At 50.2% G+C, this 27264-nt stretch overlaps 2 protein-coding genes and 2 long non-coding RNA genes across 8 annotated transcripts in view; 3 read left to right on the forward strand and 1 right to left on the reverse strand.

The window, feature by feature from the left end:
- Alkbh3 (alkB homolog 3, alpha-ketoglutarate dependent dioxygenase) overlaps positions 1 to 8691 on the forward strand; it is a 43557-nt gene extending 34866 nt beyond the window's left edge. For all 5 annotated transcript variants that reach the window (XM_048360440.1, XM_048360441.1, XM_048360438.1 and 2 more), the window contains exons 9-10: positions 5041 to 5139; positions 6853 to 8691. In XM_048360440.1, coding sequence (XP_048216397.1) covers positions 5041 to 5139; positions 6853 to 6945 — 192 coding nt within the window. In that variant the 3' untranslated portion in view covers positions 6946 to 8691. The remainder of the gene's footprint in view (positions 1 to 5040; positions 5140 to 6852) is intronic.
- A 16-nt stretch (positions 8692 to 8707) lies between these two features.
- On the forward strand, positions 8708 to 27053 carry LOC125361839. The gene is made up of 3 exons (XR_007213000.1): positions 8708 to 8884; positions 19070 to 19073; positions 27043 to 27053. It is a non-coding gene; the product is annotated as an uncharacterized LOC125361839 (long non-coding RNA).
- Positions 8801 to 9286, reverse strand: LOC125361840. The gene is made up of 3 exons (XR_007213001.1): positions 9138 to 9286; positions 8970 to 8984; positions 8801 to 8812 (listed from the first exon to the last, which is right to left on the reverse strand). It is a non-coding gene; the product is annotated as an uncharacterized LOC125361840 (long non-coding RNA).
- C13H11orf96 (chromosome 13 C11orf96 homolog) lies at positions 21343 to 22766 on the forward strand. The gene has a single exon (XM_048360442.1). The coding sequence runs from the start codon at positions 21395 to 21397 to the stop codon at positions 22109 to 22111; it is 717 nt and encodes a 238-aa protein (XP_048216399.1). The 5' UTR covers positions 21343 to 21394; the 3' UTR covers positions 22112 to 22766.
- Positions 27054 to 27264: the final 211 nt, after the last annotated feature.

Raw genomic sequence — 27264 nt, forward strand, 5'->3', positions numbered from 1 at the left:
AGCCACAGCGCCGCTTCTGGCCGTTTTCTGTATATGTGGTGCTGGGGAATCGAACCTAGGGCCTCGTGTATCCGAGGCAGGCACTCTTGCCACTAGGCTATATCCCCAGCCCCTATTTTTTATTTTTTAAATAATTTATTAAACAAAATTTTTTTGACAAGGTGTTGTACAAAAGGGGTACAGTTACATAGTAGGGCAGTGTGTACATTTCTTGTGATATCTTACACCCTGTTTTTCTTTTCCTTGTCTAGGTCAGGTAGACATATATACAGTACACAGTGTACCAAAAACATATACAGTAGCCATGTGGCCTACACCCAAGAAAATTCGCCTAGGGCTTTAAATGTAATGTCAACAATAGAGTTTGCTTATCCTTGTCTTATATGGACGTACATACGTAGCTTTTGAGCTATTGTGATTCACTGAGAGGTCTATTTTTTACCTTTATATGTTGAGTAGTTGTTTGGTTTTAGTTATATAATGTAAGGTCACTGACCCAAACCTGTGGGAAATACCATTTGACAAGAATTTTTTGGTTTTGCAGACCTGGTCTCTACTGTCTCCTGCTCCCCCCACTTTAACAGTCATATATCAAGGAGATCATGCCCCTTTGTTTTCTGTGTTCTAGGCTTGTCTCGCTCAACATTATTTGTTCAAGTTCTGACCATTTCCCTGTGAATATCAACATTTCACCATTTCTAATTGCTATTCCATTGTGTATAGGTACCATATTTTTTGGATCCATTCATCTGTGGAGGGGCATCTGGGTTGTTCCCATATTTTGGCTATTGTGAATTGTGCAGCAATAAACATGGAAGTGCAGATGTCTTTTTGATATCTTGGGACCTGTTGTTCAGGGTAGATGCCTAGGAGTGGTATGGCTGGGTCATAAGGTAGGTCTATGTTGAGCTTTTTGAGGAACCTCCCTACTGTTCTCCAAAGTGGTTGTACTAATTTGCACTTCCACCAACAATGGAGAAGGGTTCCTCTTTCCCCACTTTTCTTACCTTTATAAAAGCAACACTGACACTGGCATATTAAAATCTCAGTTGCCAACAGTGTGTCCCCTGCTGCTATGTATATCCTTAGCACCAACACAAAACCCAACATACACAGGGACTCATGTATTCATGAGTTTAAAGAAGAAAGGAAATAGTCACACAAGGAATATTCTAGAGCCATGTTTTAAAACTACTGCATAGGGCTGGGAATATGGCCTAGTGGCAAGAGTGCTTGTCACATGAAGCTCTTGGTTCGATTCCCCAGTACCACATATATGGAAAACGGCCAGAAGGGGCGCTGTGGCTCAGGTGGCAGAGTGCTAGCCTTGAGCGGGAAGAAGCCAGGGATGGTGCTCATGCCCTGAGTCCAAGGCCCAGGACTGGCCAAAAAAAAAAAAAAAACAACAACAACAATAAAACTACTGCATATTTAAAGACAAAACAATTGTATATAGTATATTGTATATGGTCTGTGTTGTGTGAATTCTGCAAGATAGGAGTAAAGGTGATTTCCTATATTTTCCTGATACTCTCAGACATAGAGCACATATTTGTTGATGTATGTGACAGGCAATAAATATGTTTCTAAAGGGTAGGACGACTAAGTAGTGAAGAAGATACCGAAGCATTATAAGGTGTTATTTACATCCGTGAGTTTACGTTACTCATGTTCTCGAAAAAAATTATGACTGACAACTTGGAAGAAATGATAATTGTAATTTCTAAGACACTCTTTTAGGACAAGAAAGAAGTGATCACAAGAAAAATCTAAATCTCATACAGTGTGAATTGCCTACCACAGTTCCACTTCCACCTTTTTGGTGGTTAATTGGAGATAAGAGTTTCAAAGACTTTAATACACAGGCTGACTTTGAACCGCAATCCTCAGATCTCAGCCTCCTGAGTAGCTAGGATTGTAAGAGTGAGCCACTAGTGCCCTGTCCTCCTCCTCCTTCTAAAGACAATTTTAATACGTTTTGTTATTCTATTTTCATACATGCAGATAAACTACTTGGTCCATACTCACCCTCAGTCACCCTCTTTGCTGGCCCTCTTGTGAACTGTCTTTGTAACAAGAAGGAAAATTTCTAAGTGGACTCTCTTGTTGGGTGGCTAGTAATATAAGAGTAAACACATCCATTTTTCCCCCCATGTATCATTTTTTTAAAGGAAACTGAAGAGGATATACCTTAGTGAGGTGGAGATAAGAGTTGTACTACATTCCCAGCGTTCTTTAGGAAAATATAATTAAGTATTTAAATGAACCAGCAGTTGCTGGAGAGAGAATAAGAATGTTGCTCGACTTTAAGATGCTATAGGTTTTATTAACAAAAGTACATAAGTTTTGCTTTTGCCTTTTCTCTTGAAAGGTTTCAAGAGTGTAGAAAACCAGGAGCATCTACAACAAATCCACCCTGTAGGCTAAGTGTGACTTAATAACTCCCTCCACCCATAAAGTATGGAAAAATGTCCTGGTCAGCAATGGGTCTTAAGGGGGTATGTTTTGTGTTGTGTGGTTTTGTCTCTGCGGAAGTCCTGAGTAAACCAAAAGAATAACAGAGATGTGTTTAGAGACTTGACCACAGTTAACAAGTATGCTGCTCTACATAATCAGGCCATGCTTCCTCGGCTGCTGATCCACGCACACCCCAGCCTTTGCACAAAGTCTGAGCTCCCCTGGCCTTTTATCTGCTTCCCTTGTAGACAAAGTCTCATACATCTTGGTTAAACTCAAGTTAACAGACTCTGGTCTGTTGCCATCCCTGCCTCAGGATGTATTTGTGGGTCTGCTGGATTGTTAGGTTACCTCACTCCTTCCTGTCCACCTCCCTCTGCAATTAGGAATGTGTTTTCTAAGCCAACGGTGTTGGAAGGAATAAATAACAAACATCAGTGTAGTGACATCACCTTTCACAGTGGGCACACAAGTGTCACTGTCTCCTTTGTGGACTGAGGAGAGCCGCTCCCTCCCACATGAAGGCTCACCTTATCTGATTTTTGGTGTGGCTGCTATGCTAGCTGTAATGTGTTTAAAAGGAGCCCCAGGCTTTCTCTTCATTTGAAAAATTCAGCTCCTGGGAACATCAAATAAAGTATGACTGTTCAGCTTCTTGTTCCACCAGTGCATTTGGAATTCTCTTTCTCTTCTCAGGTGCATTTTCCTGAATCACATTTCCAGGTGGAATTACAGGATTCACTTCTCTTCCATTGCTCCCAGCACCCCTCTCTCCTTCCCCAAAGTGTTTGGAATGCTCTAGATCTTTGTCTCAGAGGGATCCTCATGTCGTGGTCAGTGTCTGTCCTGTGTGTCCTTTTCCTCTCCAGTCTCAGTGTCTGAACTTCATTTATACTTTGCAGACTGTGTTACACTCCTGATTATTTAGCAAATAGAAGAAACTCTGCTTGCAGCTCGTTGAACCTTAAGCAGGTAGCTGCCTTTCCAGCCTGCATTAAGGAGGCTTGGGCCCCCAAATCTCAAGGGCAATGCACCTTCTCATACTTCTTCAGCAAGACCTTCATCTCTTCTGGCTGGCTTTTTTTCTTTTTCAGAGTCCCTACTTAGCCCCTCTGAGATAGAACTGGACCCCCACCCACATGTAAGATCCCCTTCCCAGTGCTCTCTGGTTGGCTGAGCAGGGAGAAGCCCAATGTCTTAGTTTTTCTTATTCTTGGGAGAGAAAAAGTGGTAGACACAATTAAAAATTAGTCTCCAAAGCCAAAAATTATTTCAAAACATCGTTTCTGTCTTCTGCCTGCACAAATGATAGGCTGTCCTTGACAAGGCTATTGCCAGGGATTGGGCCCTGGAACTTAGACTGTTTATACAAGTCCATTCTTGTTTTGATTTCCATTTTCCTGAGGAAATCATTGTAAACAGTGAAGTTCTCAGAAGCGCTCCTGCAGTAATAAACATAAACACAGCATTGCACTGCAGTAAATCCCTTGGTCACCTAAGTGTAACCCCTGCGCTAGAAATGAAGCAGATGAGTAAATGGCCCATCCATCGGGAGGTGATGAAATCAGGAAACTCAGCTCTGTCCTGGTCTCACCTCTTGCTTGCCCTGTCCTTCCCTGCTGTGAGCTGAGAAGCTGCTCACCCCCCCACCCCCAAACTGTCCTCTGTGGAGGCGGAGCCACAGCACCTGTTGTTCTTTGCAGGCTGTTCTATAGAGACTCTGACAGTGTAAGAGCGCTCCAGGAGAAGTGTACATCAAGGCACTTCTGCCCTCGTGTTCGGGAGCATAATAACCATTCTCAAAGGCTCAAACAACCAGGCTTCCTTTAGTAATACTGCTGTGATCAAACCAGAGCTCACATTTCTTCAGAAACTCTTGCCATTGTCTGTTCTGGAAAGAGATAGGAATATATTTCCAAAGCACCAAAGTAGCCACAGGAAGAGCTGTGACTGATGTTAACACTGGCACCAAGTAGTGACTTGGCACAAATCATGAGAAGATAAAGCAGAACTCAACCCATCAAGCCCTGGGTAAGAGGCCATTTCCCTACCTTGCACAGTTTTGAAACATACAAGAAGGTATAATACACAGCTAAGGAACTCTTGTCTAGGTGACCTGAGGCCAGATGGGCTTCTGTGTATTTCAGATGATGATCCTAGCTGTTAATACGATTCTTCCTGTGAGCCGGTCCCCACATTATTTATACAGATCATATGAGGCTCCCTGGTAGGCAGATTGTGGCCATCATCACCATTTTATAAATGAGTAAATCAAGATAAAAAGCAGGTGAAAGAAGGTCAAGAGATGAGCAACTGCCAAGTGGAGGAGTCTGAGTACAAACCCGTGGCCTTGAGTTGTTAGGACCTATTGCCTCGATCACAAAAAGAAATAATGCGGCTGGAAAATCCAGATTTGGTAGCTCATACCCTGTAATAGCGGTGACTCACCTAGAACTCCTAGCACATAGGAGGCTGAGGCAGGAGGATCATGGGCTAAAGACTAACCTGGGCTACCTGTCTAGACCTTGTCTCAACAAAAACTAAAACTAAGTAAAATTCAGTGCAGTGGATGCTGTTTTCTAGGAAGAGAATGGAGACTACACATATGTGGAAAGAATGAAGATACCCTTGGACCACGGGACCCTGTTAATCATGGAAGGAGCCACACAAGCTGACTGGCAGGTGGGGGGACATGTGCGTAAATGAGGGTAACACAGATTCTTTCTCTGGAGGCAGCCTCTTGGCTGATGGAGAAGTATTTGTTTCTAAGTAAACATGGTAAAAAGCAAGTTGTTCAGGGTGCCCGTGGCTCATACCTATAATCCTAGCTACTCAGGAGATCTGAGGATCGCTTTGAAGCCAGGCTGGGCAGGAAAGTCTGAGAGACTCTTTATTTCCAATAAACCACTCAAAAACTGGAAGTGGAGCTGTGGGTTCAGAGTAGTAGAGTGATAGCCTTGAGCAAAAGAGCTCAGGGACAGCTACCAGACCCTGAGTTCAAGCCCCATGCCCAACAACAACAACAAAGTAAGTTGCTTTAATAATGAGCCAAGAGACAATAAATTGACATCCTCAAGGAGTCTAGGGGGGTGGTCACTGACAGTCAAAATGGACAACTTCAGCAGCAATGTCTAGTGGAACTTTGTGTGTATTGGTACTGGGACTTGAACTCAGAGCCTGGGCCCTCTCCTGTAGCTTTTTCGCTCAGGGCTAGCCACTCTTCCACATGAGCCATACCTATACTTCCAGCTTTTTTGTTGTTTTCTTTTGGGGTTTTTTTTGGCTAATTGGAGATAAGAGTCTCACACAGTTTTCCTGTCCAGGCTGGCTTTGAACCATGATCCTCAGATCTCAGTCTCCTGAGTAACTAGGATGAGAGGTGTGAGCCATTGGTGCCTGACCAACAATAGTGTTCTATATCCAAGCTGGCTGCTTTAGTAGCCATTAGCTACCTGTGACCATTAACCACTTAATGTATAACTCTGCGCTAAATAACCATTTTAACTCATATAATTTCAGTAACCTCTGGTAGCTAGTGGTTAACACTGTGGTCCTCTCAGCTCCTCAGCAAGGCTAGGCCATTTTTAGGTCAGATCTTTGTTTGTTTTGCCAGTCCTGGGCCTTGAACTCAGGGCCTGAGCACTGTCCCTGGCTTCTTTTTGCTCAAGGCTAGCACTCTGCCACTTGAGCCACAGTGCCACTTCTGGCCATTTTCTATATATGTGATGCTGGGGAATCGAACCCAGGGCTTCATGTATACTAGGCAAGCACTCTTGCCACTAGGCCATATTCCCAGCCCCAATTTTTTTTTTTGTTTGTTTGTTTGTTTTGGCCAGTCCTGGGCCTTGGACTCAGGGCCTGAGCACTGTCCCTGGCTTCTTCCCGCTCAAGGCTAGCACTCTGCCACTTGAGCCACAGCGCCGCTTCTGGCCGTTTTCTGTATATGTGGTGCTGGGGACTCGAACCTAGGGCCTCGTGTATCCGAGGCAGGCACTCTTGCCACTAGGCTATTTCCCCAGCCCCCAATTTTTTTTTAAGGTATATATATTAAGGTGTAAACTCTTGGCCTGAGAGTCAAGTCCCATGCCTCTCTTCAGCCTCCTCCATTTGTGTTTTTTAATGAGATTTGGAAAAGCAGCAGGAGCCTGAGAAGAGCTGCAGTTAGAAAGCTGAGTGAGCCTGGCTGCCACCACCGTGCTGGCGTGGGCACAGGGTACTCAGCTGGGATGTGTTTCCGAGGAGGAGAATGCTTCCAGAAGACATCAGAGAGCTTAAACGCTGCTCATTTAGACAGGGGTAAAATGGAAATGTTTCCAGATCCTCATAAATAAGTCGTAAATTGCTTCCGACTGAAAAATGTGTGTGTTTATGTCAGTTATTTATATTTCCATTTAGCATCGTGTACCCAAGGAGTACCACTCCAGAGAACCAAGAGTAAACCTGACCTTTCGGACCATTTATCGAGACCCAAGCGGGACGCCCCGGTGATGGGAGGTCTTCACGAAAGCCTCTGAGCAAGGCCCACAGAGCCCCTCCGCTGGAGGCTCCAAGAAGGTGGCGGCCTTTGCTTTACAGCTCCAAATCCTCTTAAAGGAAATCAGCAGTTCACGTTGGTAATATGTCAGCTGTGGGAAGTTATTCTAAAGCACATCTCACAATCAAGCATTACCTTCAGGCAAATCAAAAACAGCTCTCGCTGTGCTTTTAGACAATTAGCTCCACCAGTTGGTTTTTCTTCTGCCCTTCCCCCTACGCTTGCATTTGAAGAAATCCAAATGGCCTTGTGCCGCTGGAAAAGGTCCACACGTGTTTGCCTTCTTATGACGTTAGCAAAGTGGAGATATAAATATGCGTCAGTGATTCTTGGAGCCTTCTGTAGGCAGACAGCTGCTGAAACCCAAACAGAGGACTTCATGGGGCTTTGTGGAAGTTTGTATTGACTCCTTAATACCTTGGCTCCTGCAGTACTGTAATGGAAAGCTGCATATGGGAGGCGCAGGAGGGAAGGGGACGCTGTTTAGCTGAGTCTCCCTGCCCATCTGTCTTCCTGGGATGCGCTGAGGCTACAGGCCTGCATGCAGAGGGAAAGCTGTGTGCACTGCTGCACACCCAAGCAGACACCTCGACCCTTTGGAATGCAAGAGAAACCCGGCACTTTGAAGGGAGGAACAACTGATGGTATGTCATGAGAAGTAGCAAGCTGAAATTCTGGCTGAAGAGCAGCAGCACAAGTCCCCATTAGTGGCAGCTGTTCCACATAGATTAGTTTCCCCTAGAGGATGACGTGAGTCATTTAACCCCAGGCCAGATAGAAGCTGGAGCAATTGTGCAGGGAATAGATTTGATGACCTCATGCTCTGCTTACCTGAGACTTCAGAAGTCCTGTGACTCAGGCTGTCTTCTGACTGACTCACTGCTCTCTTGTCAAGCGCTCCTAGAGTTCAGGGGTTAGCCTGTGATGTCACCCAGGTTCCCAAAACAGAATACAGTGGTTGTACCTTATTGTATCATGAAAGTACGCATCTCCTTGACCTTTGACTCAAGAGCAGGGTGCCAGATTAACACCCAACCAAGGAAAGGAAAACTTGGAAGACAATATAAATGGATAAAACTGGGACACCAGAGTTAGAGTTTCTCTCTTGGCCTGAAGGGGAAATATGTCAGTACCTTCTTGGGTTTCGGCCTGTTTCCACCCATGCTGTAAGTGTGATGATCATCATAGTAAAGTACCAAAGGCTGGGCTCTGCCCTCCCATGAGCCCTCTGGCTCCTTGCATTAGGGTCTCTATCGTTTTAAAGCATATATAACTCCTTTCTGTAAGAAATACTAAGTGTTATATACAATTTGCACATCATATTGTCTTCCTGGAATGTACAGGTCACCATTAACATAAAATAAACCCTCCAATACCTAGCTGTCCTATTACAGCCAACAAAACCTGGCTGAGGTAGTACAGCCAGCATGACACAGAAATCCCTCCTGTGTTCCTTATGAGTGAAGAGACCAGCAAGCAGATGGCTCCAAGTCTTCCAGTACCCTCCCCTTCCCCTCCTCTGATGTAGGGTTCCCAACGCCCTGTGCATTTGCTCTCCACTTACCACACCCCTATCTGGTCAGAAGAACCAATTTCTTCTTTCCATCCAATAGGCTGGGCCAATACCTGGGTTTCAGTCTGAGAGCTGCTAATCGTCCCCATTACTCAGGACTCCATATGCCACACCCGCCATTGATTTCCACCACCACTTCCTGCCATGTCAGCTAGGTACTTGCCAAGTTTAGGAATGGATGAGAATTCCAGGCCATGGCCAAGGACAGCTGTACTCAGTGACTGCACCAGCCTGTTGCCATTTTACTGCTGATAGGTCTTACCTAGGAACTGGGTGAAGCTACTATATAAAAACTTCCCTTTGGGGGAGGGGGTGGGTAAGTGTCCCAGACAGCAAGCATTGTACTAATAGCCTATATACATAATCCCTAATTATGCCCCCACCCCACCCAAGTGCCCCAAGGACAGGATACTATCTTGGCTGAGGAAGCTGAGTCTCCAAGAGCTTAGTTAAGTAGTTTAATAGGAGTTATAGTGGCAGAGCCAGATTTCAAACCATTGGTGAGCCCCTGAACCTGTGCTTTTTTGCTCTGCCTTGATGAATGGAGTCCTCGTGAGAAGCTCAGCTGCTTACTGGAGACAGAATTTCATGTCAGGTGAATCTAGAAATATCATGGGGCTGGGAATGTGGCTTAGTGGTAGAGTGTTTGCCTACCATGTGTGAAGCCCTAGATTTGATTCCTTAGTACCACATAAAAAGAAAAGGCTGTCCCGGAGTGGTGCTGTGGCTCAAGTGGTAGAGCACTAGCCTTGAGCACAGAGAGGCCAGGGACAATGCCCGGGCCCTGACCTGACAGGTTCAAGTGCGGGACCAACAACAACAACAACAATACTTGCCAACCTTTCCAGCAGCTGTAGGTATCACCTGGAAGCTTCCACAGGAAGGAGGAATTTTCCCCATGATCCCTTCCCTCATCCTTGTCTGAGTACCTTTGGGGGCATCAGACAATTAGCTCCACCAGTTGGTTTTTCTTCTGCCCTTCCCCCTATCCTTGCATTTGAAATCAGCATCTGCTTGACCCACATTAATTAGTCCACTGACTTGGCTGGTGATTCCTCATGATTCTGGGTCCCAGCCTTGGGACTCCAGCTCCCTGCAGCCTCTCTGGCTTTCTAACTTGGAGGCTGTGCCCCCAGTCACCAAGCACGGGTTCCTGGGTCCATGTCACAGCAACCCTGAAAGAGTTAAGCTGGCCCTGCAGTGAGCAGAATGCTGCTGTTGGAGGATTTCAGAGAAAATCCTGAAAACGACACATTCCTGCTCTGATGGGAATATTTCTTCTTGAGTTCTGGCAGCTTTTTCCTGGCTGCAGAATAGCTAAGGCCCACTTTGCCTTTTCTGGTCATAAACACTTGGGGTGTTGAATCTGAAGCCTTGATTACTTTATTTTGCTTAACGGTGCCTTTGAAAAAGCTTGAGTGTTTCCATAGTGATGCATTTTGTTTGTTTAAGTCCTTGTACTTATACATGATTCCACCCACATGCTCTCTTCCCAGGGACTAGTTTACAATTGCCCTTTCCCCTTGCAGGTGTGTACATGAGGAGCCATCCACAAATGACTCCTGTCCATTGCCAGATGCTGGAATCTCTCTTTCATAGGATTCCTGTGTTTAGGGTCAATAGGCAGATGACTTCGATGTTTGTTTATTAGAGTGGAGCACCAGCTAATGGTGCCTTTCCCAGCTGGTTGAGTATCCCTGCGCCTGCTGCTATAAAAGCCTTCTCCAGCCGGTGACTGGCGCTCCATGCCGGGAGGGGCTGTTGGGTTATTGCTAAAGCTGAGGCCGGGCAGTGTCAGAGGACAGCACCAGAAACCGCTGGAAAATCCCGCAGCCCCGTGGTAGCCAGCACCCCGGAAGTTTTCCCCACAAACGTGTGTGTGACATGGTGGCGAGGATGATGTCCATGCCTCACTCCCCCTCTTGGGAACGGTGATGTCACTGTCAGCACAGGGACTCTCTCCTCCTGTGGCCTGGAGCTTGAGGTGTCACCGCGGGCAGAGCCCACTGGCCGCACTGGGGGGCAAATCCTGCGGCGTGTAAGGGACGAGGAGGGAGCTCAGAGTAGCCACACGGCTGGCCTAGTGAGCCAGGATCTCGATGATCCCCAAAAGCCAGCCCGTAGGTGAATCTTTCTATACATGAGGGGAAACGGAGGCAGCAGGCGCCAGGTTCCAGCGTCAGCCTGGCCAGCAGGCGTTGCTGTGGTCTGAGCCTCGGATTCCCCACGCCCGGCCAGGGCTGGTGGCTAGCAGCAGCCTGGGGGCAGGGGAGTGGGGGCCGCCGGGCCGCGGAGCTTTCCGGCCTCTCCCCGGGAGGCCGCGCAGGGAGCGCGGGGCAGGAAGTGGTGGGCCGCGCGCACGGGAGGGCCGCGTGATCGCGATGGGGCGCAATTAGCCGCCCCCGCAGGAAGGGCGTGGGCGCGTGCGGTGACGGCGACAGCCTGCCGCCCGCCCGCAGTGCTGCGCCCGCCCGCGGGAGCCGGGGGGGGGGGGGGCCCGCGTCCATGAACCGGAGGCCCCCAGAGCGGAGCCCCAGCAGGGAGAGGAGGGCCAGGGTCCCGCGTGGACCGGGCTCTGCCCTGCCCTGCCCCGCGTCGCGGGGACCAGTCATCCTTCATGCCTCAGTTGGCTCAGGAGGCAGCTTCCCCTTGGGGACTCGGGGAGAAAGGACTGACATCACGCGTGTCACGTGCCTGACAGTAACGGGCTGAGCAATGCCATTCCTTTCACATGCCCTGTTCACCCCAACCTTCACCCCTGTCGTGGGGAGGGGCCGGGGGCGCTGTGGCTGGCAGACAGCCCGGTGACCCTACCCCGTCCCTCCCCTGCTGCAGTCAGAGGCCTGGGATGGAGGGCTTGGGCCTTCCACAGGATGAGGGAAGGGAACATGGGTGTGTGTGTGTGTGTGTGTGTGCAGCTGAGCCGGCCTCTCGTGAGGTACAGCTGAAGAGCGCTCCCAGATGCCAAAGTGGCTCCGTGGCGAGGCCCAGCCCGCACTTGGGGGCAGAGCCACACGCTCCCCTGGTAATTGGTCTCCTAATGGACCATCCCTGGCTGGAATCCAGGATTCCACCACCTGCCTCCTCCACTGGAGGTCAGTTCTTGACTGTCTCCAAGCCCTGCAAGCAGGTCACTCCCCGCCCAGGCACAGATGCAACCCCTGCCAGTCACATTGTTTGTGCTTGCTGGCCGTTTCTAAACGCTGTACAGAACACGTTGGCCTGGAAGATTAAACAAGATTGTCAGGCTGGAATTTAGTTCAAGACCAAAGCTTTTATGTCTAGAGATTGTGTGTCCGAGGTAGTGGGGGACAGATAAAAGGAAGACACACACACTCCCAAGATGGCAGCAAACCAACGTAGCTTTTATTTTCTTTTGCAAAATCTGTTCTCCTTGACACAAAAGGAGTATGTGTTCTTTGCAAGAAATTACAAAGATAAAAAGGAAAAATCATTTTGTAACTTCATAAACCCGAGATGACAAGCTTCCACGTTTTACAGTACATTTTTTCCTACACATTTGTGTACTTGAAAAAAAGACAGTTACATCATACTGAATTTATAGTGTAGGCTTTTCCTACTTATGTTATTTACATTGGTGCATGGCAAGAATTATTGGGGGCATAGAGTGTTGTATTGCTATTTAGCACTGTCCCTAGCTCAAGGCTAGCACTTTACCACTTGAGCCACAGCGCCCCTTCTGGCCGTTTTCTATATATGTGGTGCTGGGGAACCGAACCCAGGTCTTCATGCATGCAAGTCAAGCACTCTTGCCACTAGGCCATATTCCCAGCCCTGTGTTGGATATTTCGTTGAGATGGCTTGACTGTTAGCAACTTCTGACTTGGAAATCAGGATAGTAGTATAACTAAAAGACAAGACCTCAACCAAGATGCTGAGTTTGTGCCAGGTGCTGTACAGAGCTTTATATATACTAGTGTCTCATTTGGCCCATGGACCCTGGTGTGTGTGTGTGTGTGTGTGTGTGTGTGTGTGTGTGTGTGTGTATGTGTTGGCACTGGGGCTTAAAATCAGGGCCTGGGTGCTATCCTTTAGCTTTTTCATTCAAGGCCGGTGCTTTACCACTTAAGCAACAGCTCTACTTCTGGCTTTTTGCTGGTAAACTGGAGATGACCCTCATGGACTTTCCTGCCCAGGATAGCATCAAACCACCATGATCCTCAGATCTCAGTCTCCTGAGTGGCTAGGATTACAGGTGTGAGCCAACCAGCTTCCAGAGCTGTTTTTAACCTCCACTTTACAACTGAAAGAAGCAAAGCACAATCTTCTACTTACCAGCCGCTTGGCTGTATACAGCCATCTTGTTGCTAGACCTTTGAGCACACCTGTGACTGTTTCTTAGAATAAATTCCTAAAAGTGAAGCCACAGACCCAGATCCCAAAGACTATACATACTTTTAAAGCTTTTTTTTTTTTTTTTTGGCCAGTCCTGGGCCTTGGACTCAGGGCCTGAGCACTGTCCCTGGCTTCTTCCCGCTCAAGGCTAGCACTCCGCCACTTGAGCCACAGCGCCACTTCTGGCCGTTTTCTGTATATGTGGTGCTGGGGAATCGAACCTAGGGCCTCGTGTATCCGGAAGGCAGGCACTCTTGCCACTAGGCTATATCCCCAGCCCCACTTTTAAAGCTTTGAATATATGTGTAATGCAAATGGCTTCCCATAAGGGGATGCCAGCTTATCCTCCCAATAGTGTGTGAGTGTATCCAAGAAATACCTGCCTTACATTGAACAACAGCTGCATGCCCTGCTTCCCATCCAATATTCCAACAGCTTCTCTGGTCCAAAGAAAGAAAGAAGTTAGCACATCACTCTAGTACTAGCATCATAGTTATATTTTGTGTCATTTGAGAAAAGAAGATACACAGTTGAAAACCCGCAGGACAAGGATGAAAGTAGAATGAAGGACTCTGACCGTGATGCTGCAGGAGTCAGCAGAACATGCTACAGGATGTGGGGTGGTGGTCAGGGAAGGCTGTGTGGCAGAGGAGTCACTTGGAGAATGGGAAGGAGGACCCTGCAAAGTGGCTGCTCAAGAGCCAGGAGAAGCCCTAAGGGGCCAAGCTGGGGGCCAACGTGGGCTGGGGAGTGCCAAGCTGGTGGAGGGGAAGAGAGAGGCCGGTGGGCCTGGAACAGGCCAAGAGCCTGCTCAGGCAGAGGACTTGGCAATAAGGAGCCACTGAGGCTGGAGAGGGAGAGACAGAAAAGGGAACTTTAAGAAAATGTGGGGGCAAGAGAGCTTGCCTCGTATACATGAGGCCCTGGGTTCGATTCCCCAGCACCACATATACAGAAAACAGCCAGAAGTGGCGCTGTGGCTCAAGTGGCAGAGTGCTAGCATTGAGCAAAAGGAAGCCAGGGACAGTGCTCAGGCCCTGAGTCCAAGGCCCAGGACTGGCCAAAAAGAAAAAGAAAAGAAAATGTGTTTCTCAGGGTAGAGGAAGGGGCTGGAGGAGCTCAGAGCAATGGTTATGTGACCTGGCTGGGCACCTCGGGATGGTGAGGAGAGAGAGGCCAGCCCTGCTTCCCACTGAACCAGGGGAAAACAGATCCAGACTGCTGTGAGGGCGGCTGACAGTGCTGGGGGCTTGGCTTACTTCCATAGCCTGTTACATTTGTTGATCCTCACCAAGGCCTGTGCAGCAGACCTGCTCTGCCAATCCTGGGAGACTGCCTCCCCATCTCCTGGAGGGGAGAGCTCCAGGCAGGCTTCCAGAGGGGAAGGCTGGCCCTTCCCGGGCAGTCTCCCACATGGGACACACAGGAGCTGAGCAGCGTGTACTCCATCGAGGGCAGATCTGGAAGTGTGCCGGAGAGGGCCAATTTCCCACATACCCGATGTAGCAGCTCCCAAGCTTTCCTATCAGATAAGACCCCTCCTCCCACTTCCCCTGGGAGGCTGGGAGAGGGGTGGACCCTGCCTTTCCAGTGTTCTTCCCTACTAAAAAGTTTCTCTCCTGACTGCAACATATCCCCCCCCACCCCCACTTCCCATGCAAAAGGCTTTGGCAGGAGGGCGGCCAGCAGCAGGCCAGGCAGGGCAGTGCTGCAAAGGTTGGTCTGGTAGATCTGGCTCTAGTCCCAGCTCCTGCACTTTTTCCTGCTTGGCCTTTGGCAAGTTTCTTTTCTTCTAAACTTGGGATGCACACCTGTAGGTGGGGCTTGTGGTGCAGCCTCTGTGTGGCCAGATCCAGGACAGGACCTGGGGGAGGGAGGACCCAGTATGAGTAAAAGAGAGTGGGGTGACAGTTTGTCTTCAGGGTGTCATTGAGGCTGGTGGAAGGTTAGAGATCTGGGGTGGCACCAAAGGGAAGGGATGGGAGGAGGAGAGGCAGAGAAGGAACAGCCCTGAGAGGAAAGCAGGCCAGGAGAGATCTGTCATAGCTAAATGCAGGGATTGACTCCCACCCTAAACACCCTACCCATCTTCTCATCAATGAGCTGGGTTTCCCTGCTCTGTCTGGGAGCCGCCTGGGGCAGCAGCTGGTAGGCAGTCAGTGGCTAAGGGGAAAAGTGGGCAAATGAGGTCCAAGCCCCAGCAGCAGAAGGCCGAACGGATCTTCTGTCTCTGAGCCCTGGGTAGAGCCTTCTGCTCTGGGCCTTGATTTCCCCATCTGTACAATGCAGGGCATGGCCAATTTAATATGTTTTTAAAGCCACAAAGCACCTGACAGCAGAGGCAATACTTGCCTGTGTAGCAGGAACTCAGTTCTGCCTCTGTGGTCCTGGCTTCTACTGCCATGTTGCAGAACAACAGTCAGACTTCCCTTCTCTCTCTTCCTCTCCCTTTCCCCACCCAGTTTCCTGGGTGGAAATCCAGGTAGTGGAAGCACATACCATGAAGTATTACTGCCCAGTGGGCCTCTGGAGCACCTCTGGGGTCATCAACTCCTCTTTTACCCCTCACACCTCCCCCATCTTTTCTCCAAAGGCCAAGGGGCCATGTCCTAGACTCTTCAGGGCACAGAGGGTGAGGAGGGGTGGGAAGACCTGAGGGTTGGGCTGTGGGGCCAGGTCTTGGGTGGGTGGGGCAATGTCCACTTTATTAGGCTGAGCACCACCCACCATGTGCCTGGCACTGGGCCAAATGTGCTTTGCACAGCTCATCTCAGGTAAATCACCCTCCTTGGATCCTCTGGAGGGGGGGGGACCCTAATGCTGTCGGGCTCCTTGGCCCCCAGCGCTCTCTTGGCCAGCGGGAGAGGCGGGGAGCGTACCCCAACGGGGCGAGACAGAAGGTAAAGAGTCGGCAAACCGCCCGCACCCAGCCCCCCTACGGCGGGAAACAATCAGATAATCCGGGAGAAAGTTTCATGCAGACTCCGCTTTATTATGGGGGGGAACCACATTTATAAAGGCCAGAGAGTGGCAGGAAGGGGAGAGGAGTAGCGCACCTAGCTAGGGGTTATGATTGGCGGCCTGGGCTGTCCGTAAAGAGTGGAGGGCCGAGGGACCTCCCTAAGGGCGGCCTAAATCTACATCACGGATCACAGGACCGCTTCAGGGTCCACCCCCAGCGGCCATCTTGACTACACGTGGTCCCAAGGCTGGGAGGCGGGGCCAGTTAGAGCCGCCTTTCCGTTCTGGACCCGGAAGGCAGGCGGGCCGGCCCCAGGCCTGGGAAAATAGGCGGGGCCAGCTAGAACCGCCTCTTAATGATGCAAGGCACCTGGGTGGGCGTGCCCCACAAATGCCACCTCCATTTCATAGAAGACGATGATACCTCACAAGGGTCACCTGAAATGCTAAGGGTTGAAGCCAGACTCAAAGTCAGGTTTGCTGGGCTCAGAAGTCTGCTCACTGCTTTGGGCCATCCCTATCCTGATGTCTCCATGCAGACAAGAACAATGCTGAGTCAGAAGTTAAATACTCATCAATCACCTGGGCTACAAGTACTTCAGCCCCCAGCAGCCACAGCTCTGTGGCTTCCCATCTCTGAGTTGAAGTCTCCCCAGAGCACAGGGCACAGAGCACAGAGCACGGGAAGGCCATGGTTATCCTAGACAGTGCCATTTGGACGGATCTGCACTTTGGGTGATTTCGACACCACCCCCCCCCCCATGTGTGCGTGCGTGTGTGTGAACATGGCACAAGGGGAAAGAGCGGGACGGTGACACATACAGCACAGAGCTGGCAGGTGATGACAGGCCTTTTCTGTGGTCCTGCCTCCTGGCCATGCTCTCAGCTCCCAGTATGCCCACTCTGCCAGCCAGCAGTGGCATGGGCCTGTGACTTTGGAATCCTACCCAACTTCGTCTCCTGACTCAGAAGTAGCACTTTGTCTAGAACAATTGTGAGCATAGAGCATTTTGACAATTTTGCTGGAGGGTTGCCATGACAATCCCCAGCAAGTTCTAGAAGAAGGAGTCAGTGTGAACAGGCAGAGAGAGCAAGAGAAAGGGTTCAGAGGAAGAGAGCAGAGGACTAGGGAGACCCCCAACCATGTCTCCAAGAAAGACCCCCCCCTCCAGTCTCTTTCCCCCCCCCCCCAGTCCTGGGGCTTCAACTCAGGGCCTGAGCACTGTCCCTGGCTTCTTTTTGCTCAAGGCTAGCACTCTACCACTTGAGCCACAGTGCCACTTCTGGCTTTTTCTGTGTATGTGGTGCTGAAGAATCAAACCTAGGGCTTCATGCATGCTAGGCAAGCACTCTACCACTAAACCACATTCCCAGTCCCCTCCCCCCAGTCTCATGTGTTCCCCTCCAGAATTCCCCTTCAGACTGTGATAAGCTCAGCTCTAAACTGGGCCATGGGGCAATGGGATGCCAGCTGTTTGTATGCCAGCTGTGAGCTGACGTGGAGGGCTGCTCTTAGCCAGTGCCTCCCAGGACAAATCCCTGGGAACACCAGGCTGGTGGGGACAGGAAGATTCTTGGGGACTCAGAAAGAAGCACACCCAGGGGGACTCCCTTAGAATCATGTCCAGCCTGCAGAGCTGGCTGTTCTCATGGGGGTGCCAAGACTGCTTCTGAGCACAGCTTCCCTAGCCCAGCATTGGGGCCCAGGCATCTTGAAGTTCTGAGTGTCCCCCTTCTGGGACAACCGGTGAGAGAACCAGTGTATAGCAGTGATCAACTCTTGTCCCATTTGTGGCAAAGTAGTTTCTCCCCTGTGACCTCAGCCAGGCAACTAGCTCTTGGCTGTAGAGCTACCTTTTGAGAAGAGCAAAGCTGAGAGAAGGGAGGAAACTAACCTAATCTCTTCATTGTTGCTCGTCCAGCTAGTGCCAGGGGAACCACACAGAAGTACAGGGCAAGCACTTCCCCTTTGAAAATAGGTGGAAGTCATATCTCCACATTCCCTTGGTGGAGGAGTTCAGACATATGACACCCCTCACTGTAGGAAACAAAAGTTGGGGAATGCCACTCCACCAGGTGGAGCCAGCAGTCTCTATGGAAATCTGCCCTCTAGAATGGTGGCTGTCCTGTCCTGTGTCTCCCTTGCCCTTGATTTTGTCTTTGGGAGAAGTTTACCTTGCTTTGTTTGTCATTTGGTGATTTGCAGCCAAAGCAGGTACTGAGGATCTGTGCACACTGAATGCTGATTAAGGCTTGAACACTCTGGGCTTTTGCAACCAAGCCATGAAAAAAAAAGTCTTTTGTGGTGGTACTGAGGTTTGAACTCAGGACCTTGTGTTTGCTAGTACCACTGATGCTGGTGCAGTACCACTGATTTTATTTTTTTCTGGTTATTTTTAGGATAAATTATTGCTTGGGCCTGAGACTGAGTTTCTATCTTGCTACTTTAAGTCTTTCTCTTGTCATTGGGATCATAGGCCCATGTCACCTTGTTTAACTTCCCTTTTATTGAGATAGAGTCTCATAGACTTTTCTGCCTGTGCTAGCCTGCCATATAGTTCTCCCAATCTCAGCTTCCTACATAACTTGGGATGACAGGTGTACGCCACTTGCACCATGCTTTAACCTCAACCTCCCAAGTAGGTGAGGATGACAGGCAGGAGCCATCACCCCCACTGCCCAGGCACACAATTTTATCAGTCATACTTCCTTCACAGACCTAGTGAGTTTCACATCCATCCAGCTCTAGTCAGGTCCATAGTCCAATCACCATGCCCACAGTTCCTTTCCTGACTATTCGTTCTGTCTTCCTGGCCCATCTTTTTCTTCTTGTTTTACAATGAGGGCTACCCTAAGGACATGTGAAATCATATATTTGGATCTCAACACCCTTACTAAAATGTTTTACCCCAGGGTGTATTGGAGAGCTTGATTTGGGTGCAATAAACAAGCATGGAGAGAAGTTCTGGGCCACAGAGCCATAGTCTGATCTCGTGCTTGTCTGCATCTAAGTAGCTTTTCCAACCCCCAGGACACCAGTTTTCTGGATTCTATTTCTGACTATTTTGTCTTGTAAACTAGCCAATCTCTTTCTTGTAATACCTTGCTAAAAGCAGTATCAAGTAGCCAACACATGCAAATGTTTTTGGCTCATTTCAACCATCTTTCTAGAATTATAGGCTCAGTAGGCATGTGGGTCTTCTAAATTATCCCAGTGGTGTTTGCGGGAACAAAGGTCACCAGCTTCCCATCCTCCAGCATCTGTTTCCTGTTGGTTAAGCAGAGCCACAGCTCCGGAGGTGATTAATTCATGGCAGCTTTGCACTCCATTTCAGTATTAGTGAGACTATTGCTAAGGATTATTGTTAAGAAGAACTACAGGGGATTATTGTTTAAAGGAACTACGGAGTACAGTGATTTCCAGCACTATGGAAACCAATTTTTTCTCTCATGGAATATAATTCCATTATGAGCATTTTGGAACTTAGGTTTTCAGGTGGATTTTGATGGACATCTAGCAGGTATCTCTCCTCCAGGTGTTCCCCTGTCAATCATTGGCCCCATCAAACACATGTTCAAGCCGAATACATTGGAATCAGCCTTGATCTCCTCCTCCTGGACGTACTGCTCCCACATCTCACCTGTAGACAAACTCCAAATCAGACCATTTTTCCCTTTATCTCCATAGACTCCACCCTATTCTATGTCTTCAGGGTACTGAACCTGGGGCTGTATGACAATTGTCTTAGCAGCAAGTTCCTACTTTTCCATGGCTTCTTGCTTCCTTACAGCTAGAGGAAGTTTTGAAAAAATGAATTGGAGGATGTAGCTCCTGGCTCAAAATCCTCCAGTGCCACTCATAGTGAAATTCTATTGCCATAGTATAACCCCAGGGCCTTATAGTGACTGTCCCCACTTCTCATCCCCAGGAGCCACACTAGGCACAAGGCTTCCCAGCCTTATTCTTGCCTTCCTCTGCCCAAATACTCTCTTCTCACTGGTCTCATGACTGGTCCCTTTATCTTACTCCAGCCTGACCTCTTCAGTGTAGTGAGTAGGACTGAGGGTTCACGACTCATGCTGCCTGGGTTCAAATCTCACCTTTATTACTGTGGTATTGGGGGCAAGTTGTTTAGATTCTCTGTGCCTTCGTTTCCCTAACCATCTACAGTATTGCTTCTTGTTACCCAGGGGGGTTGGGAAGATGAAATAAAATAGCTAACATTTGCATTGAGTGAATCAATGTATAAATGCAATCAATGCTTATCAAGTACTTAGTGGTGCTATTATTGTTCTTTGGGTGGCAGCTAAAGGCCACCCACTCTGAGAAGCCTCTCCAGGTGACCAACTCCCCTTAGCATCTTCTCTACCACACCAATACAGAGTAGGTTCTTCACAAACCCCTTGGTGAGTGGGTAGGAAGGAATGGAGACCAGCACACACCTATTCTCTGTAGCCAAAGGCCCTGAGAACCTGATCTCTAGGCAGGCTCACCCAGTTTCCTCTAGAAGCCCATCTGCACTGGACAAGGGCTATCCAGGGGGATCTACTCTGATGGATGTGAGGGAGGGGGGACAGTGGGATTTGGCTCCCCTGGGGTTACCCTCAGCTGGGTGTTGTACCCTGGAGCTTGCCCCCTGGAGTCTGCTCCACGTGGTTCCATCTTTACTAGAGGACTAGTTAATTATCCCCTCCAGGCCTTCCTTTTCTCGTGTAAAATAGAAAGAATACTAATTAGCTCACTGGGCTATTATGAGAATGAAATAGGATAATATATGTAAAACAGAGCTCACTAGCTGGCTGAGAGTAAGCTCTCCAGATGGTAGCTATTATTATTGTTGTTGTTAGTGCCATACCCAAGTGCCATTCTTAAGTGCATGAATGGGGGTGCAGGAGGAATTCGTGTGGGTGGGGGCAGGGATGAGACAAGGAAGACATCTAGGGAAGGAAAGAACCAGAATGGAATAATAGGGTGCGCGCGCGCGCGCGCGCGCGTGTGTGTGTGTGTGTGTGTGAGTGTGTGTGTGTGTACGTACGCGGGCGCTTGGGGAGTGGGTGGTGGTGATGGTGAATCTCAGCTCTAGAGAGCCGGGCTTCCTGGCTCTTCCAGCCACCTGGAGCTGGTTGGCGCTTTGCGCCCCGCGGTGCTCCTGGTGCAGAATCTGTGGCGGAACAACCAGCGCCTGGGTGAGCTTCTGGGCTTACGGGACTAGAAAAGGGGACCTGTATCCCACGGCCGCTTGGGTTGATGCAGATGGATAGCGATAGGTCCGGAAACCCGTGCTAGCTCAGCCTTGGCAACCCAGGAGCCCGGTCCTGTGCTCAGCTCCGCCGGGCCGCGTGTTCCCAGGACCACGGATTCTCCCGGAACCTGGCGGGCGGGGCCTGCCTTCCGGAGCCGAGTTGGTTGGGGGGGGGGGGGGGGCTCGGGGCGGCGCCGGGGAAGGGGCCGTTACTTTCCCAGAGTGGCGGGGCGACGTCAGGCGGAAGGGCGCGGGGCGCGCACGCTTTAAATGGCATTCGCTGTCATCCGAGCCCGCAGCCGTGTGGGCAGGAGCGGGCTATATAAGCTGCTAACCTGGGCCACCGCGGGGCAGACGGCGACGGCGGCAGTAGTGAGCGTCTCAGAGCGCAGCGGAGCAGCAACCCCGAGCCTCGCGCCCCTCGACGGGTCGGTACACCCGCCCTCCCTAGGAGCGCCGGCCCGGGCCCGCGAGGGCCGCCGCCACCCCGCAGCAGATTTGGATCCCCCATCCGGCGAGCCCCAGGCTGCTGCCTCCCGGGGGGACCCGGCGCAGCGGCCGCCCGAGGAGAGTCCCAGCGCCCCGCCGTCCGGCCCCGCAGACGCCGGCGGTGCCATGGCAGCCGCCAAGCCGGGGGAGCTCATGGGCATCTGCTCCAACTACCAGGCGGTGATGCCGCACTTCGTGTGCCTCGCCGATGCTTTCCCGCAGCCGGTGCGGCCGGCCAAGCTATCCAAGGGCAAGGGCCGGCTGCGGCGGCCACGCCAGTCCCGCTTCAAGACGCAGCCTGTGACCTTCGACGAGATCCAGGAGGTGGAGGAGGAAGGGGTGTCGCCCATGGAGGAGGAGAAGGCGAAGAAGTCATTCCTGCAGAGCCTGGAGTGCCTGCGCCGCAGCACGCAGAGCCTGTCGCTGCAGAGGGAGCCGCTCAGCGGCTGCAAACTGAGGAACAGCCTGGACTCCAGCGACTCCGACTCGGCCCTGTGAGGGGCGCCGCCCGCCTGGGGGATGCGCGAGCTCCCGCGGCCTGCCGAGGCCCTAGTCGGGGCGCATCGAGAAGAAGGACCCGCGCCCGGTGCCGGGGGACACCTCGAGGATCGGATCGGACCCATCGCTGCCCCCTTGCGCGTTTGGACTCCTGCCCCTCTGCGAGCTGGTGGGTGCGCTCTGGGTTGCGCTCGCCCTGAGGGTTACCCCCAAGCTCGCTCAGCGACCCCGGGAAGGGGGGCTGCTTTCTTTGCCCTTGTAAATGTTTATTTTTTAACTCTTCCCGGTACGAACTCTGCTGTGAGTGTGTGCGGCGGGGAGGAGGGGCGGGGCCCGCGCCGAGAATCAACCGAGGGTGCCCGAGGTTGGCCGGGTCGCCTCCATGCCCTACTCCACCGTTACCCCCCCTCGCCCCTCCAGCGCGCACCCGTTCACACTCACGCCAACGCTCTCTCGCTGAACACTTTTATAATTGTCAGGCGGGCCGATGGGACTTGGGATGCAGTGAGGCTGCTGCTGTTGCTGCGACCGGAGGATTGATATTTATTTTTGCACTGCAAGAGCTGAAGGTGTTTATTTAACGATCTTTTTACCTGGATATGTCTGTGAGGCTCCTGAATGGAGACAAATAAAGTCAATATATTTGCACCGTGAATTGTTTCAGGCTCTTCTTGAACTTTATGGGCCAGGTTCCCAAGATATGCGGGTGGCAGGGGGTGGAGGGTAGACCCCGGAGCAGCCGCCGAGCCAGGAGGGAGGAGGTAGCAGGACCAACTGAAGGAAACGCCACAAACTTCAGTTGCCAGAACGAAGTGACAACCCCAGCTTCTTTACCTGCTGTCCCAGCCAGAGCACGCCTGCCACCCCAGTCTATTCTCCATCGCCAGCATCTGGGACAGAGCCCTCGGAGATGGAGATCGGGCGATGCTGGGGCATCAGCATGGAAGACCCCACCCATCGCCCTTTCCCGGAGGACGCTTGCAAGGAGTGAGGGAAGATGCTGGAGCAGCTAACAATAGACAATCTGGGTAGCACGACCAGGGAAGGGCGACAGAGGGGTGTGCACTGGCTATCCTGGATAGGCTAAAGGACCCCCAAGCCCCACGCTGGATCAGCATGGCTCCAGGCGCACCTGCGCTATAGAATCAAATCTTTCCGGTCCTCCGTTCACTTCCCTGCCATTCTCCTTGACCCCCTTCAGGTTCACACACACAGGGTGGGGCATGTCTTTAGGTAGAGACTTTAGAGAGTTGGGGCACTTCTGTGTCCCTTCCAACCCTTCCCACCACCCCCTTTTGTTTACAGCACAGAGCTGGGAAAGCCACGTGGAGGGTAGTGGTTCAGGCTTCTTGCACTTTCCAGGGCTCTTCTGCAGCTTCCCTGCATCTCTGTCTACACCCTGAGTCTTCTGGGTTGGAGATGTAGTGATGTGACCTGGTAGCAAGAAGCAACCTGGGTAACAAGTGACCCTCAGAAGATAGGCCTACACACTTGGGGTCCCCTACAGAGCTACTTCTCCACAATTACCCCTATGCTGACCCATCATAACAGAGGGTAGAGTTGGCACTTCTATGCTAAGGTGACCTCTGGGGGAGGGGCATTCTGTGTGTGTGTGTGCGTGTGTGTGTGACATGTGAGTGCAATGCATAGCACATAACCCCTCTGAGGAAAGGAAATAAAGAAACAAAAATAGACCTCCAGGGCAGAGAGGATGTCCTCTCCACTGGCTCAGAGTAGGAGTTCAGCCAGGGCCTTGGTGGCTGGGGTCTTTGGCTCCTGTCCCAGCCCCTGAGAACACACTGGTCATTGCAATGGCTCCATTGTGGTGCAGAATGTGACATGGGGCCTTTAGCTGCCAAGGCCTTGGTCTTGCCAGGCAGCTGTGCTTGATGCTTTATTCTAGGCCCTGCAGCTGCCTTCTCTGGGCTGGCCCTCCCTCCTCCAGGAGTGGGAGAGGGGTTGTTTGATGCTCTGAGTGCTCTGAGCCCTGTCATGTCCCCTTCTCTCCACAGCCTGGGGAGGGGGAAGGAGGAGCATACTCCCTCTCCATCTTCCTGCTTCGACTCCCCAGGAGTCTCATGCTCCCAGGATCTGGCAGACATGCCGTGCCCTTGCTACCTGAAGGGTGTTCACGGGTTGTACCCTCTGATGTCAAGTGCTATGGCAGGACTATATCCATTCCTCTCTCTCCCTGCTACACTGCTGGCAGAATGCAGCACTGGCCACCTGCTTCTGGAATGTTGGTGAAGTTAAAAGAAATCAAGAGGCAGTGGGGAAGCTCCCTGTCCATCTCACCTACTTCCTGATTATAAATTATTCTGGTAGTCATTGCTCAAGAAAAGCATTGTTCATTATAGTGCAAAACAAGTAAGTCCCTGTGTTCCTACTACTCAGGGATAACAGGCAAATACTGAAAATTATACCTACTGTTTTCTTTGATCCTCCAGAAAAAAGAATTTACGGCTTACTATTTTTCAATCTGCTTTTAAACTTGATTTATTTGTGTTTAATATCTGTATGTATAGATCATCATCATGTTTTTAAATCACACTCTATTGAAGAGATACTTCACAGTTTATTAAGTTCATGTAGCTACTCTTAAGTACAAAAGTGACATCCTATTTGACCCAGTTTTTTTTTTAATTTGGCCTACAACTGCCTTTTTTTTCTGGTAATGGGATCTGATCTCAGGGCCTTATACTTGGTAGACTGGTACTCTACCACTTGAGCCACATCTCCAGCCTTGTGTTTTATTTGTCGCTAGTTATTTTAGAGATGGAGTCTAGCAAACTTTTCTGCCCACACTGACCTCAAGCCTTGATCCTCCAGATTGAGCCCCTAAATAACTAGGATTATAGGCATAAACCACTGGCACTGGCTTGTAACTGGCTGTTCTGAGTGGTAATACAGGAAGAAATGTGGTGAAGGTAGTGACCCTGAGAGGGACTGGGTGATGGAGAGGTGGGGAGGCTGTTGTGTGAGAGGAACAGGCTGAGCTGAATTGAGTGACCACATGGCAGAAGACACATGGAGACATGTCTCTGGAGAGACAAGGGAAGAGAAAGAGACAGACAGACAGATGAAGAGAATGACTGTTGGATAGGGAAAGGGATAGACAGAAGGTAATGGAAAAATATAGATGCAGGAAACTCAATTTGGAAGGCAGAGATATCAAAAGACAAGAGTAAGACAAATTCTAGTAGAGAGAGAAGGGGTAGAGGGGGAAGGATGGAGGAGGTGAGTATAGAATCAGTGCATGGAAGAGGGCTGGGGAGAGAGAGTGGAGTGTGTGTGGAGTTGTTGTGCCCGGTGGGTGGAAGGCTGCCAGCCATCTAGATTTACAGGCCTGTCCAAGGAGAGCCCTGCTTTCTCCCCTTTCCTCATGGTCTCCAGTCTGTGATCTAGCCTGGGTGATGAGTTTTCCAAAGGCTGGAGCCTGGAGCAGGCAGAGTAATAAGTGATCATTTTGGTCCTGGCAGCCTCTCCTACATATTTCTCTTTGGTCCTGGAGGAAATATTCATCAGAGTGATTCTTGGATGGATTTAAAAGCAAGTGTGGCCTTTTGCAGTGTTCTCTGTGCCAAGTCTGGGGCCGCCTGTGGTCTCGGGGAATTGGGATCATTGGTGGAATTGGGTGTCCTCCCTCCAGGAAGCACATTGGTGGTAGCCCCTGGGTCCTGTAAGACTGGAGCGGTCGCTCAGAGCTGGTGGTTCATGCCTGTAATCATAGCTACTCAGGAGGCTGAGAACTGAAGAGCATGGTTTGAAAGCAGCAGGGTCAGGAAGGTTTGTGAGACTTTTATTGTGAGACCAGCAAAAAGCCGGAAGTGGTGATGTGGTTCAAGTGGTAGAACTCTAGCCTTAAGCCCAAAAAACTCATGGACAGTGCACAGGCCCTGAGTTTAAGCCAGAGAACCAGTGCATGTGTACAAGCACACCCACACACCCACATCCACATACCTCTCCCACACACCACAGAGAGAGAGAGAGAGAGAGAGAGGGATCACTATTTAGTAGACAGCCCCTTCTGGGAAATCTACCCTGATCCTGGCAGTGTTTCTCAGATTAGTTTGCTACTGAGAGTTTGTGTTACTGGGTGGGAATAAGCATGCTGTGGGCCATGTTGAGGGCAAATGGGGTGAAGAGGTGAAGGGGTGAAGGTCTCCCATGGTATCATTCTCTCAGCCTGTCTATTGTCTATGCTCAAGGCCATATTAATTCAGAATGGCCATATGCCCATTCAGCAAAACACCCTCACTAGAGACAAACTGTCCACCAGCACACTAACTTCCCCTTCCTGCAGGGCATTCAGCCAGTTCACGTGTCTCAGACTTTCTCCTCTGACCTTCAGATTGTAGACAACCCCTCTCTCCCTACCTCCCATTCCTTTCCTGCAGATGGTAACTTACATGTGCCAGCAATTCAGGTGATGAAGCCACTGGCCTTAGCAATGGCAAAGAGACAAGATGGAAAAACAGCCTGACTGTCAATCTGGAATAATCACCACAGACTATTACATACAACAGTCCACACTTTATTTTGGAGCCACTGATCTTTACTTGATGTCTTCATCATGGCAGCCTCTCCTACTCATAAATCAACAGAAATTAGTCCTGGCAATGGTGTACCATTCTAACGAAACCCCTAACATACAAGGCACTTAACTCAGTAGTTTTGTTGTATGCAAAGAGAGGAGACACTGTGGGCTGGAAAGTTGGCAACTCTGTGACCCTTGGCAAAACGTTTGGCAGGACCATTTTTTATGACAATTTGGAAGATGATCAATATGTTAACTAAATCCATAGTTCTGGAAGTATTTGGAAAGAATCAGTACATTAATAATACATTGGCTGCTATTTATGTCTTTTAGCAGACTATTAAAGAAAGATAGTCATGAAGAAGATGTAGAAACAAGTCCTTTCAGAGGTGAGAGCATCTGCCTGGCAGCCCACACAGCGGGACTGCAGGCCCACAACTGCCTACAGTCCTTAGTCCTTCGCAGAGGCCACCCAAGCTCAGCAGGGCATCCAGGCCTGGGGCAAGGTTATACAAAGGCTATTACCTTCCCACTCATACATATTGTTTTGGCACCACCAAACTAGCTGAAATCAAAATGAAAAGGTGAAGCCAGAGCCAGAGGCAAAGTAATAAGA

Source organism: Perognathus longimembris, chromosome 13 (assembly GCF_023159225.1).
Source record: "Perognathus longimembris pacificus isolate PPM17 chromosome 13, ASM2315922v1, whole genome shotgun sequence".
In the NCBI taxonomy this organism is placed as follows: Eukaryota; Metazoa; Chordata; class Mammalia; order Rodentia; family Heteromyidae; genus Perognathus; species Perognathus longimembris.